Genomic DNA, 14736 nt, shown 5'->3' on the forward strand with positions numbered 1-14736 from the left:
ATGTGTCTGTGTATCTATGTGTACATATAGGACTTAGTTTAGAAAGACAGGGTTAAGGACATTGTGGAATTTTTGTTAAGTATTCTGTCTGTAGACGCCGTAAGGCAATCTGTGTCATCTCTTAGGCACCATCCACTTGGTGTTTGGGACAAGTTCTCTCACTGGCCTGAGGCTAACCTGGCTGACTAATGAGGGTCTTGTTGGCTTAACCTCCCCACCATTGGGATTGCAAGCATGTACTACCACACCTGACCTTTAATGTTTCCTAGGAATTGAGCCCAGGTTTTATGCTTACAAGCAGTCTTTCTTAAGTTTTAAGATTTTTATTATCTTGTTTTTGTTTGTCCAGGCTGGCATCAAACTGATGATCCTCCTGCCTCAGCCTCCGAATGCTGGGATTACACATAGAGCACCACCACATCTATGGAGTTTTACGTTTTTTAAGTCATTTTCTGCCTGGCGTGTGTTGGGGTAGGAGAGTGGATGTACCTGTCTACATTCGGTCGGGATGGGAGTGTGGTGGCCCCGAGGAAAGCCGTTCAAGCAGCATCAATACCAGTAGAATAACGTCAAGTCCTGTGAGGGCTTCCTGGCTAGAGGCCCACTTATCCTCACCCCTCCTGAACCTCATGTATTTGAGGCTAAAGAGCTGCTTGTGACTCTTCTCTGCCAATCTCATGAGGTGGTGGCTGTGACATTAGATCCTTATCCTGTGGCTCTAAGGAGTAGTGTGACATGACGTGCTGGGTGATGTGACTCTAGTCATCTCTGATTTCCATTGTTGGGAAACTCACCAGTCAGCATCTTTGACAATAAACAACTCCACTGGGACCAATGTATGCCAACAAGGGAGTTGGTCAGAGTGATGCAGGTATGACTCAGGAGCCGTCAGCTTCTGAGAGCCATATTTGTGTCTCCCCTGTCTGCCCGTAGCCACCTTGTCGTGCGTTTCACTACCTGCAGAGCGGCTCCCTCTGCTTCGCCATGCTTGTGGCCTGGTTTTCAGGTCTGCAGCTGAAGCAGCCAGCTTGATTAGTGTCTTTGAGCCTGTCAGAGAAGTTAATAGGAGAGATTAGTGATTAGCCTGTGTTTGTAAACCCCTTCTTCGTGTTTGTTGCCAGTGCAGTGAACGGGGAAGAAGTGGGCCCTTCCAAGAGGCTGGGGACTGGGAACAGTGGTCTGGGAAAGGGAGTTTGGGATTGGACAGTATACTACAGGCTTCTCTCAGTTACTTTGTCTCTGGAATTCAGAGACAGAATTTCACACCTCGAATAGTGGTGTACACCAGTCATCTCTGCACTCAGGAGGCTGAGGCAAGAGAATCCTGAGTTCAAGGCCAACCTGGGCTGCACAGTGTATTTGGAAAAAGGCTACTTCTTCCGGTGGAAGAACAGCATAGTCCTCGCCCCAGCCGGCCGAGGTGTTTGGAGTGCACTCTAAGCAGAGTTGACAAATACCACAGTTTTTATCAGCTGATAGAATTTAGTGCTCCCCTTTGCTTTCTCTTGAGAGGATAATAGAACCTGACAGAAATGACCGTGCTTTCTTGTATTTATTCGCCTGTGATGGAGAATGAAGACTCTGAGCGAGGATTCCTAAATTACCAAACACTCACCTGTACATGTAGCTCACTCAACCTCCAGAAGATTGCATCAGACTCAGCTCCCCTGACAGTCTCCCCGGACTCCCGAGTGCACCCCAAGTTTGAGAAGCCTGTCCCCAGATTTGTGGCATCTCCTGGATGGAAGTCCTATTCACCTCCAAAATAGGCTGTCTTGAAAGGGTTCTCTAGGGATCAAAGCCACTCGGTCTCATCTTTGCGGCAGCTGGCTGCCCTCCAACTGCCTCGGCCACACCCACGTTTATTCTGATGCCACGGTTTAATCTGAATGAACACAGTCGACCCTTACTCTACCATAGCCTTTTTGTTTTGGAGCTGAGGATCGAACTCAGTTCATTTGCTGACCAAACTGTTGTGTCTTTTGGTATTTTCCAGTCAGGGATTGACTCACCACATCATCCCCATAGTGTCATTTACTGCATTTCTCTGTCCTGTTTTTTGTTGTATTAGGAATTGAACCCGGGACCTCATATGCTAGGGAAGTGCTCTACCACCGAACTATACTGGAAGCCCAGCCTCCTTTCACTGTTTAGGTGTGCTGGGGTCTAATGAGTGACTGGGGTCACAGGCTTGCACCACCAGCCTGCCCTTTTCCTTCCCTGCTTCCTTCTACCCATCTGCCCTTGGCTGGGTCTCACTCTGTATCCCAGGCTGACCTAGACTTCCTTGTGTAGCTCATGCTGTGTGAACATACAGTCTCTCTGCCTCTCGAGCCTTGGATTCCAGGTGTGTTTGAGGTTAGGTGTTTTGGTCGGAATACTTCTTAGATGGCTTGGCAGACTTCACCAGGAAGCCTAGTCTTCTGTCATGTTAACAAGTGTTTATACTAAGTCACTACTCAGCAAAGGAGCAAGCATCACTCATTCAATTTTACAAATTATCCTTGAATATCCAGTAAATGCTGAACACAAAATAGAGGGAAATGAGGATAGATATTAAGAAACCGACATTGAGCCAGGCCTTGATTCTCCAGTAGAAGTGATTGCAACTCTGGGCAACATCTTGTAGTTTTAAGTCATTTGGAGTGGACAGTGGATATTGCAGGTGTCTTCACTGAGTCCTAACCTAGTGTGCTACATAGAGTAGTTGGATCTGTACTGACTACATACTGTCCTGTGTCCTCTGTCTGTTATAGATATTTTCTCTGTACTGACTGCATACTGTCCTGTGTCCTCTGTCTGTTATAGATATTTTCTCTGTACTGACTGCATACTGTCCTGTGTCCTCTGTCTGTTATAGATATTTTCTCTGTACTGACTGCATACTGTCCTGTGTCCTCTGTCTGTTACAGATATTTTGTCTGTACTGACTACATACTGTGCTGTGTTCCTCTGTCTTTTATAGATATTTTGTCTGTACTGACTGCATACTGTGCTGTGTCTTCTGTTTGTCTGTTACAGATATTTTGTCTGTACTGACTGCATACTGTCCTGTGTCCTCTGTCTGTTACAGATATTTTGTCTGTCCCGAGTGCTGGGACTAAAGACATGTGCCACCACCGCTAGGCTTTTTTTGTTATTTTTTGAGACAGGGTTTTTTTGTAGCCCAGGTTGGCCTGGAACTCACTCAGTAGCCAGCGATGACCTTGAACTCCTGCTCCCTGCCTCAGCCTTCCAAATTCTGGGCTTACAGTTAGGGCCACCACACCCTGACATTTAAAAATTACATCTATCTATCTATCTATCTATCTATCTATCTTATCTATCTCTGTGTGTGTGTGTGTGTGTGTGTGTGTGTGTGTGTGTGTGTGTGTGTGTGTGTATTCGTTTTTTGTGTGATAGCACTAATAAGAAAGTCAAGACAGCTTGGTGGGGTTAGTTCTCTTACTACATAGGTCATCAGGATTGGTAGCAAGTGCTTTTCCACTGAACAATATTCTATTGTTTTTCCAGACAGGGTTTCTCTATGGAGCTAGCTCTCTAGGCCAGGCTGGGCTTGGGGATCGGCCTGCCTCTGCCTCCCAAGTGCTGGGGTTACGATGTGCCACTACCACCCAACTCTATTTTTAATGTTTTAAGACAGAGGCTCATTTAGCCCAATCTGGCCTCAGATTTGCTATCCAGCCAAGAATGACCTTGAACTTCTTGATCCTCCTGCCTCCACCTCCTGAGTGCTGTTTTTACAGGCATGTTCTGCCATATCCTGTTGGCATATGTATACATACATGAGGGTTACATGTGCATGTGTGTGCTTATGGAGGCCACAAGTTGATATTGGGTGTCTTCTTTAGTTGCCCTCCATGTTATTTTTGTGACAGTCTCTCACTGAGCCTGTTTGGCTTGACTAGCTAGCCAATGAGCCCCAAGGATCCCCCTGTCTCTGCTTTCCCAGTGTTGGGATTGCAGGTGCATGCTGCTGTGTCCAGCTTTTACACAAGTGTTGGCCACCGAGTTTAGGTCCCCGAATGCTCATGCAGCAAGTACTTTACTGAAGGAGTCCTCTCTCTACATCCTGCTTTTCATTTGTTTACTTGCTTTTGTTTTTCATGCTGGGGATTTATTTATGTGTGTTAGGCAACAGCTCCAGCTCCCTAAAGGTGCATTTAAGAGAAAACTGTTAAAGGCTGGTGAGGTAGTTTAGTGATAATGTACTTGCTACCAAGCCTAAAGATCTGAGTTTGATCCTTTACATGGTAGAAGGAGAAATCCAGCTCCTTCCACTTGTTCTCTGACCCACACGCACACGCACACACATACACACGCACATACACACAGTAACATGTGCCTGTGCTTGCTTGTCTATACATACACAGTAAATAAATGTAATAACAATAGCTTATTAAATCAACATAAACGTCCTGAGCATAGGTGGTAGTTTAATATGTATTCTAAAAGCATATCTTTATTGTTATTTTTAGCCCTTAATAAAAGAAAATCGTGACCTTTTGCTTTTGTATTTATTTGTTTATTTATTTACTTTTAGGAAATTCACACAAGTGAAAAGGAATTAACGCAGAAGGAAGTCACTCTTCACTTGTTGCCAGGTAACGGTCATGTTAGCATCATCATATCTCACACTCAGCTCAAGGCCAAAGACAGATTATGTCATCCCTAGTGTTGCTATTATAAACTCTTTTGTTCTCATCCTCTGGCACATAACAGTGATGATGTATCATAATAAAGATGTCAAGGTCTTCAGTAGCTACACACCTGGCTTGGGGTGTTACAACATTTGGAAGGAATTTTCCTGGTTTCCCTTTCCTCCAGCCTGATGGGAATAAATGGGAAATTCTCACTTCTTTCTCAAGTCGGTGAGCCTTCCTGAGGTGTCCTACTGGCTTTGTCCAGTATTTCTGGTCTCCAGGCAGGAAAACCCTAGTCCCTGGGACATTCCCACTGTCTGCATGTCCTTCCGCTGCTTCTGTTGGTAGTCGGTAGTCTCTCAGATCTCACAGCTGCCTGGCCCGGACTGGTGGTGGGCGCCTCACCCACCTGTCTGCTGGTGTGTTGCTTCTGAGTTCAGGAACAGAGACCTCATGGCGGCATCTCTCCCTCTTATGTGGAAAATGTTGCCAACTGTATAAAAATCCTTTCTTTTCTAAGTGTTTTGTTTATTTTGAAACTAGGTTTCACACAGCTCAGGCTGGCCTGGGGTTTGTACCCTTCTGCTGCCCCTCCTGAGTCCTGGGCTCACAGATGTGCGTGCTGTGTCCCGTTTCAAAAGGTTTTTCTTTTCCTTGTAATGTGTGTTTTCCTGTAACAAGGATGCCTGACTTTTTATTGCCCCTTCCCCATGCCCCCAAGACAGGGTTTCTCTGTGGAACCCTGACTGTCCTAGAAATCACTTTGTAGACCAGGTTGACCTCGAAGTTCTGTCTGCCTCTGCCTCTCAAGTGCTGGGATTAAAACTAGATCAAATGAATCTTTTTTTTCTTTTTCGAGACAGGGTTTCTCTGTAGTTTTGGAGCCTGTCCTAGAACTTACTCTGTGGACCAGGCTGGCCTCGAACTCGCAGAGATCCGCCTGGAGTGCTGAGATTAAAAACTAGATCAGATGAATTTTTAACTAACAGTTGAATGCAGAGGTGAAGAAAGCCGGAGAGGCCCTAGGGGAAGACGGTTATCTGTCAGATGACAAGAAAATCCCTGTCTTTGTTGTTGCAAAGTTGACTCTTATTTCCTATGTGTCTGTCTCTTCTTGTCCTCACCCAGACACCGGCAGGTTTTCTCTGCTTCTGGGGAGCAGAGGCTCACCTGGCTCCACCCTAGTGCTTTTGGGCTATGGAGTCTGTCTTCAGGAACTGTAGCTTCTAATGTGGGCTGGGTGCCTGCAGATGGAGCGGGGTGGGAGTGGGGTGGGAGTGGGGTGGGGGTGCGGGTTGGCACTCTGAGAGGAAATGCTTTGAACTCAGAGAGTGTGTCCCCTCACCTCATGACCTCCTTTTCCCTCTCATCCTCCAATGTGAACCAGCACTCTGTCATCTGAGGAAGCCACGCAAAAGCCCTGTCTTTACACAGAAAAAGGGTCCGAGTCCAAATCCGGGCCCTGCTGGCCTGCCTGCCTGCCTGCCTGCCTTTGCTCCACTTGTAGTATTATGGGACACCTACTGTCAGAGTAATAAAAACACCAAGATCTACACTAGAGAAGGTAGCTGAAAGGCAGGTGAAGGAGACACAGCTCTAATCCCAGCACTTGGGAGGCTGAGGCAGGAGGATTACTATGAGTTAAGGCAGCCGGCTCAGGCTACACAGTGAACTCAAAGCCAGACTGTGTAACCTAGTGAGACCCTGTCTCCAAGCAAAGGAGAGGGAAGAGGCTTGAGCATGCGAGAAGTCCGAGAAATCCCAGCATGCAATGTGGTGTCTGAGCCATTTGGCTCTCCCTGCTCTGCTCCCCTTCCGCTCCTCCGTTTGCAGTCCCTGCCCCTCTGGAGTGAGCTGCTGTCAGGTGCTGCTGGGCTGGACTGTGGGTTTGTCCTGCTGTAAACTGTGAGAAAACCCAGTGTTCACTCACGGTTCCGGGTGTTCCCTGAGGCCTCTGAGGAGAGCTGCTGTGTTCCCATCAGGTGAACAACTGCTCTGTGAAGCCAGCATAGTCATGAAGTACGTGCAGGAAGATTCCTGTCTGAGTGGCGTCTACGGGAGACTGGTCTGCACTGACTTCAAGATTGCCTTCTTGGGGGATGACGACTCGGCCTTGGACAACGGTGGTGTACGTATGAACTGCGTTTGCTGAGTGGTCGGGAAAGTGTAGCTGGGACTCCACGCTGCCCCTGCAGCCTCTTTCTCCTCCTCTCCCGTTAGTGGTCTGCTCTTGCCCTGCAGGGGCTCATGCTACCAGGGGGACCTCCTAGAAACCCCCACCTGAGCCTCATGCTTGCTTTTGCCCTTCCAAGCTGCCATCATCAACTTTCCCCCGATTTCTCTGAATTCAGCACAGCATGAATCACTTGTTGGAACAACCTCTCTCCCCCCATGTCCAGTTCCTCATGTTTCCCTCGGCTAAGCTCTTTCACAGATTCGGGAACTGGGGTCTGAGGTGGTTTCTGTTTGATCCGAACCTAGTGACAGTGTTGTTGTGAGACTTGTGACTGCTTAGGAGTGAGCAGTAGAGGAGGGACAGACAGCACTCCACCCGGTGGGAACCCCACGGGGCCCCACCTGGCCCCCGTGTGCCAGCTGCCCTGGACCCCTTTGCTTCGCATCCAGCAGCACTGTTGCTGCTCTCTGGCTGGCCTCCTGCACCGATGTCTGCTGCAGGGCTTGGCTTCTAGTGCTGAGCAAGGACAGCTTCGCCAAACACTCGACTCTCCCGGGTAGCTTTGTCTCCACCTGTCTGCACTTGTGTGCAGAAGGACTAACTGTAGCATCTGCACTTGAGCTGTAGTGCACAGTGAGTGGGTTTCCCAGAAGTGGCATGTTCTCCCTGGGTTGAATCAGCTGGTGCTCAGGAGATTTTCTCACATGTACTGCAGCATCCCTTTCTTGAGGGAATGGAGAAGATGTCTTTCTCAGTGTACAGTGGAGAACAGGGATTTGCTTTGCTGTGAATGTCTGAGTTTATTGAAAGGAGTCACAGTTATTTCTTTTGATTTTTTTTTTTTTCTTTTTAGGAAACTCAGTTTAAGAATAAGATTGTGGGAGCAAATGATGTTCCACTTCACTGTGTGGATCAGATTTATGGAGGTGAGTGTCTCCCTGCCTTGTTACTTTGCCTGCCTCAGAATATACAGCAATAATGATGATATTCGTACAGTCTGTTTAACTGTGTTACTTAAGTTACCATTTGTAAAGCAGCTTTGTGAATGGTTAAGTGCAGCATAGAGTAGCTTACCTAGGGTTCCTTGGGTAGAAGTAAACCAAGCTGGGCTTGGATCCTCTTCTCTAACTCATTCTTTTAAGATTTGTGTGAGTATGCATGTAGAGGTCAGAGGGCAACATGCGGGACATGTGGGTCCAGGGGATCAAACTCAGGTCATCAGGCTTAGTGGCAAACCCTTTACTCACTGACTCACCTCTTTTTTTGGTGGGCGGGGGTTGGGGGAGACAGTTTTTTTGTTTGCTTGTTTTAATGTAGCCCACTAGCCTCAAACTTAATATCTTCTTGCCTCTGGCTCTTGCTCCTGAGTGTTGAGTTTTCAGGTGCAAGGCACCATACCTAGCCGGAAGCCTGTTTTTTCTCATCCTCACACCGGCCTAGTCTGAGTTGGATGTTGATCAGTTAAGGTTCATTGTATGCAGGTAATGGGCATATGCTTGATACACATTAAATGCTTGTATGACAGTGTCCTTAGAAAACATAGTATCATGTTCAGTGAGTATACACAAGGAAAATTTAAAGAAAAAAAAAAGAGAGAGAGAAGAGAAACTTGAGCGGGATGTGATGTTGCACACCTTCAATCCCAGAAGGCAGAGGTAGGTGGATCTCTGAGTTTGAAGCTAGCCTGGTCTATAAAGTGAGTTCCAGGACAGAAACCTTGTCTTAAAAAAACTTGACTGTACATTAGGATGTCTTTTCTGCTGACTTAATAAGACTGCCCTTCTAAACCTTACTCTGTTTTCTGTTGGACGTTTTCAGAAATTGTTCAGCCACCTATGGTATTCTCAACCCCAGTAGGTGCTGAGTGAGTCTAGGCTCTGGAGCAGGGGTGGAAAGGGCAAGTGAGACTCTAGCCATGAATGTAGGAGTTGGCCAGCATGAAACTGTATCCCCAGCACACTCTCCCTTCCATCCTTTGTGAGCTCAGCGTTTGCAGTTTGGCAGCTTTTCCTTTTTAAGTATTTATTTATTTTTAAGTTTTATATGTAAGAGTGTTTGCCTATGTATGTGCACCACATGCATGCCTGTGCCTGAGGAGGCCAAAGAGGGTGTTGGATCTCCTGGAACTGGAGTTAGAAATAGTTATGAGTCTCCCTTCATGTTTGTGCTGGAAAGTAACCCTCTCTTCTGCAAGAGCTGCAAGTGCTCTTAGCCATTGGGCTATCTCCCTGGACCCAAGGTTTATTTAGTGTGTGTGTGTGTGTGTGTGTGCGCGCGCGCGCGCGCGCGTGTGCGCGCGCATGCGCGCGCGCAGAGGTCAGAAGAGGGTATCCAGTTCCCTGGAGCAGTTGTGAACTGCCTGACATGGATGCTAGGAACTGAACTCTGGTTCTCTGGAAGAACAGAAGTGTTCATAGCTGTATGGTGATATATTGTGTACCCTAATAAAATTTGCCTAGGGGTTGGGGATTTAGCTCAGTGGTAGAGCCCTGGGTTCGGTCCTCAGCTGTGGCAAAAAAACCCCCAAAAAACAAAAAACATTTACCTAAAGAGCAGAGCTGGGCGGTGGTGGCGCACACCTTTAATCCCAGCACTTGGGAGGCAGAGGCAGATGGATTTCTGTGAGTTCGAGGCCAGCCTCGGCTACAGAGTGAGTTATAGGACAGACTCCAAAGCTACACAGAGATACCCTGTCACAACAAACCAAAAAAAAAAAAAAAAAATCAGAGAGACAAAGGAACAAGCCATTGTGACGTCTCACATCTAGGATGACTCAGCCTGAAAAGCTTCAGTTCTGTCTCCTCAGCCTTTTATACTTATATACTTTCCTCCATCCAGCCATTACTTCCTGGGATTAAAGGCGTGTGTGTGTGTGTGTGTGTGTGTGTGTGTGTGTGTCTTGCGTACTTCCCAAGCAAAGGCATGAGATCTCAAGTCGTGGGATTAAAGATGTGTGTCACCATTCCTGGCTCTGATTCTCTCCTAGACTGAGTCAATCTAATGTAGTCTAGGTTGGTTTTGAACTCACAGAGATCCAGACAGATCTCTGCCTCCTGAGTACTAGGATTAAAGGTGTGTGTCACCACCCCCTGGCATCTATATTTGATCTAGTGGCTTGTTCTTTTCTCTGATCTTCAGCCAAAGTTTATAAGGGCACACAATATATCACCACATAGCTGCTGTCTCTCAGGCCCATCAGAGCTGGGCTTTCTTCAGGCTGTTGGAGTCGGCTCTGTCCATTTGAGACTTAGGTTTATTCCTGAGGAATAAAGAATCCTGCTGGAAGCCCGATGTGGTGGCACACACCTTTAATCCAGCACCTTAGAGGCAGAGGCGGGTGGATCTCAGAGTTCGAGATCTAAAAACTTAGATCCAGAACAGCCAGAATTACCCAGAGAAACCCTGTCTTGAAAAAACCAAAAGAAAGAAACAAACAAAAAACAGTCACAAAAAAACAAAAACAAAAACAAAAAAGAATACTTCTGTCCTTGGAAGCTACCAGTCTAAGTTCCTTTAGTGTGAATTTGTTGCCATGTAACATTCATTTCCACTCATGATTTCATCATTGATCTGTAGTGTTTGATGAGAAAAAGAAACCTCTGTTTGGACAACTGAAGAAATACCCTGAGAAGCTTGTTATCCACTGCAAAGATCTGCGGGTGCTACACTTTTGTCTGAGGTACACAAAGGAAGAGGAAGTCAAAAGGGTAACTAGCTGCATGTGTTTTTAGGTTTATTTCCCATCAGGTTTTCCCTCACTGACTGTAGGTTTTGCTTATATTGCCTTTCACTCTGAAGATGAAGCTGGAATCTCATTCTTGGGTAGTGTGTGGGAGATAGTTGGGACAAGCACGATAGTACTGGTTACCTAGAACTACTAAACTACCGAGTGGGAAGTGATGAGTGAGGTCAGCGTCTGCTGGGGAATGGGAGGAAAAGACAGCTAAGGCTGGCCCGTCCTCGACAGTCTGTCTCACACAGGAGTGCTGACTTCCAGCTCCTGAGAATCTGTGTGTTTACCTCTGTGGAACTGCAGTTGTTCCATGAGCAAAGTCAGGTTACGAGGTGCACCTGTAAAGATTAAGCATCATTTCCTGGTGGACACATCAAGTTGCGGTCAGGAAATGGCTGTACCAGTTTGCTGTGATTCATTACCATTTCCAAGGTTTTTCTTGCTAGACAGTGAAGGTCTCAAACTTGCCCCTTTCATGGCGCTCACATTATCGAAAGACCAACAAGAAGCCAATTTGCTTATACTGTCTTATGTGCAATGAATTACGCACGCTATGGGTAGTGCCTTAATTTTCTTTGAGATAGTATGGTAGTTCAGTTAGAATAGTAAGTGTGATTGTAGTATCTCTTCTGAGCAGGCAGAGAAAGCTGTAGATAGAGAAAATTCCCTAGAAACAAAGCGTTTCCTTTTGAATAGTTATTTTAATCATTTATCAAAACATACTTTTGATTAGCACAATAGATAGAGAACACGGTGATGGATTTCTTTTCTTTTCTTTTTTTTTTTTTTCCTTTTGAGACCAGGTCTTCTGTAGCCCAGGCTGGCCTTGAACACTCTCTGTAGCCAGGAATGACCTTGAAGGTTTGCTCCTCCTCCCTCTACCTCCTGAGTGCTGGGACTATAAGCATGTGCTATTAGGGCTTTTGCACGCTAGGCAAGCATACTACTAACTGAGCTACATGCCTGGCCCCATTCCTTCATTGTCTAGAGGAGCCACAAGTGAATCTGCTAAGTGTACTGCTTATTCTCTCTTACCAATTGTGAGTCTTGGGCATGGTAGATATTTGGACCTGACCTCATAGGGCAGTTGAGATTGTTAACTCTTGGTTTTGGGGAAATTAGACTGTGTTTTATATTTTCCCTAGAAACTCAGAGCTCTTAGAAAGCATGACAAAATAGTATTCTGTTGCTCTGGCACTCTTCCAAGAGCCTACTCATAGATCCAAGTTCAGCAAGGGTTGTGTTGTCCCCAGAGCCCATTAGTGTGATAGAGAACAGAATTGGTGCCTGCTTTTCTTAGCGTTGATCTATGAGAAGCATGACAGTATCCATTGGTCCTTTCTTCTCTAGATTGTCAGTGGCATAATCCATCACACCCAAGCTCCTAAGCTGCTGAAAAGACTGTTTCTGTTTTCCTATGCGGCTGCTGTGCACAGCACAGGTAAGTCTCTTCGGGGCCATTGTTGCTGAAAAGTCAGGACCTTCCTATTCATTTTTGGTTTTGTCTCTCAACCTCAGGAACTTCCTGCCTTGGTCTCCCGACTGCTGGGATTCCCAGCAAGTGTCCCCAGCTCCAGAAGGTTCCTTTCTCCTCTCCCCTGTAGTCAGGATGGGAAACCCCATCTTAGTGAGTTTGTATCACTGTGACCAAATACTTGTCAGAAAAGGGAAGACAGGTTATTTTTGGTTCACCGTTTGAGAGGGTTCACTCCATGGTGGCTTGGCCCATGTGCTTGTGGAAGGGAGGCTGCTCACCTCCTGGTGAGGGACAGGAAGTAGAAAAAGAAGAAGGAAACAGAAACCAGACATAACTTCGCAGACACACCCCAGGGACCCGCTTCCTCCAGGAGTGCCTGATATCTCAAAGTATCTGCATCCTCCCTGTCTTAGTTAGGTTACCATTGCTATGATGAAACACCCTGACCAAAAGCAAGCTGGGGAGGAAAGAGTTTATTTTATTACACTTCTGTAGCAGGAATCTTAAATGGTCTTATTAATAAAATCAAACCTGATGTCAGTTATTGTGGTGAATGCTGGAAGATCAGAGAAGCAGAACAAGCCACAGCTTCCTCACCTCGCCAGTTCCTCAGCTGGTCTTGTTTCCTCAGACTGGAAGCCTCTGAGTCCTCATCTGAATGGGTCTCAGCTGAACTGCTGCTAGAAGCCTAAAAGCTTAACCAGCCAAATGCTTCTAGTTTCTGGCCCTCATGCCTTATATACCTTTCTGCTTTCTATCATTACTCCCTGGGATTAAAGGCGTGAGTCACCATGCTTGGCTGTATCCTTGAACAGATGGATTTCTGCCTCTGGAATGCTAGGATTAAAGGCGAGTGCTACCACTGCCTATCCTCTATGTTTAATAATATTCTGTTTCTGACCCCAGATAAATTTATTAGAGTGCACAGTATTTCAGGGAACACAATACCAACACATACTTCCAAATTGTAGTCCATCATTGAAGGAAGTCAGGACAGGAACTCAAACAGGGCAGGAACCTGAAGACAGGAGCTGATGCAGAGGCCATGGAAGAGAGCTGTTTACTGGCTTGCTTCCTGTGTCTTGCTCAGCCTGCTCTCTTATAGAATCCAGGACCTCTAGCCCAGGGATCGCACCACCCACCATGGGCTGGACCTGCCCTCATCAATCACTAATTAAGAAAATGTCCTCCAGCCTGATCTTAGGGAGGCATTTAATCAATTGAGGTTTCCTCTTTTCAGATGAATGTAGCTTGTGTCAAATTGACATAAAACCAACCAGGACACTCCCTGAATGACAATATGCATTTGGTTGCAAGCATCTAATACATGATTCATTGAGGAGTTCTCTTCTTTTCCTGGAATCTTTGCTTAACTGATCTTTTAGGTCTGTTTGCTTTCACGTTGCCATGAATTGTTTGCGTGTTTATTTATCAAAAGTAAAATCGGGCTGGGGGGGGAACCCTAGGATGACTGTGGCTTATAATAAGTTTTGGTTTTACTCAATTACTGAGCAAGCCTCAACGAAACATTTCACTGTTAAGATAAGAATTTATACTGTATCAAGCTGATAATTGAAAAGTTAATTAATTAATTAATTTTTAAAAAAGTAAAATTGGGCTAGAGAGATGGCTTGGTGGGTAAAAATGTTGGCTGTGCAGGCATGAAGAGTTTCAGTTCCTGGCATCCATGTAAAAGACAGGTGCAGTGGTGCATGTCTGGAGCCCCAGGACTGGTGGCAGAAACAGACTGTGGGTGCTTTCTGGCCAGCCAGTCTAGCCAAAAGAGCGAGGTCGAGGTTCAGTGAGGGGCACTACCTCAACAATAAGTCGGAGAGCAGTAGAGAGAGATCCCTGGTGTCAACCTCTGGTGCCCACATGCGTATGCATAGGCAAGTGTACACACACAAGCGGACTTTTTTATGAATTAAGAAAAGGTAAAGTCAATGTTATACTGGAAAGGTGAAACTACTGGAAAAACAAAATTGAGATGACATTTAAAATAACTCTATTTGTCTCTGGGTTCTTTTTTCTACATAAATATCTTTGAGTTTATTTAAGGTTCTGGAGGATACCATATATTTAAAGTTTGAAATAAAGAGAGAATAATATATAGTAGCTGTTTGGTGGACACAGGGCATTTGTTCATAAGAAAAGCACTCTAGTAGTCTGGCTCGATAAAAGAAACCATGCCAGGCTTACCAGTGCACACAGAGTGACACCCTGTGTGCATGTGGGGGGATGGAGGAATGAATATGATTTAAAATTCTGAGTGTTTGCCAGTTTGTTGAGAAGACGGCTGAGATGCTCATCAGGTAAAGGCCCTGTGACCTGAGTTGAGTCACAGGATCCACATGGCAGGAGGAGGAAACCTTCTGAGTCCTCTGAGCTCTGCGCTGTGGCTCCACATTCGAGTGCACATACATACAGCAGCGCACATGAGTAAATGTCATTTACAACAAGCAGAACAGTGTCCAGCATGGATGTGCTTTCCGTGTTTCTTCTTCCCACACTGCTCTCCCCTTAGTGTGTGTGCTCCGCCTATTCCTCTCCACATGGAGTGGATGCTTAGTGATCCTGCTCCCGTGTCAGAGATGTCCGCTTGGCTTGTTTAAGAGTGCAGATGTAGAAAGCTTTTGGACATCGACAACCACTCATTTGATATACATCTATTGAATGCTTGCTGTGGGTCTGACTCTAATATTGGGCA

The 14736-nt window shown here is 46.0% G+C and overlaps 1 protein-coding gene across 3 annotated transcripts in view; it reads left to right on the top strand.

Moving 5' to 3' along the window:
* The window catches only part of Mtmr12 (myotubularin related protein 12), a 75055-nt gene that overhangs the window by 24468 nt on the left and 35851 nt on the right, over positions 1–14736 (top strand). For all 3 annotated transcript variants that reach the window (XM_036207077.1, XM_036207075.1, XM_036207076.1), the window contains exons 2-6: positions 4544–4604; positions 6626–6771; positions 7673–7745; positions 10396–10526; positions 11903–11993. In XM_036207077.1, coding sequence (XP_036062970.1) covers positions 6658–6771; positions 7673–7745; positions 10396–10526; positions 11903–11993 — 409 coding nt within the window. In that variant the 5' untranslated portion in view covers positions 4544–4604; positions 6626–6657. The remainder of the gene's footprint in view (positions 1–4543; positions 4605–6625; positions 6772–7672; positions 7746–10395; positions 10527–11902; positions 11994–14736) is intronic.

This window comes from Onychomys torridus, chromosome 15 (genome assembly GCF_903995425.1).
Source record: "Onychomys torridus chromosome 15, mOncTor1.1, whole genome shotgun sequence".
Taxonomy (NCBI): domain Eukaryota; kingdom Metazoa; phylum Chordata; class Mammalia; order Rodentia; family Cricetidae; genus Onychomys; species Onychomys torridus.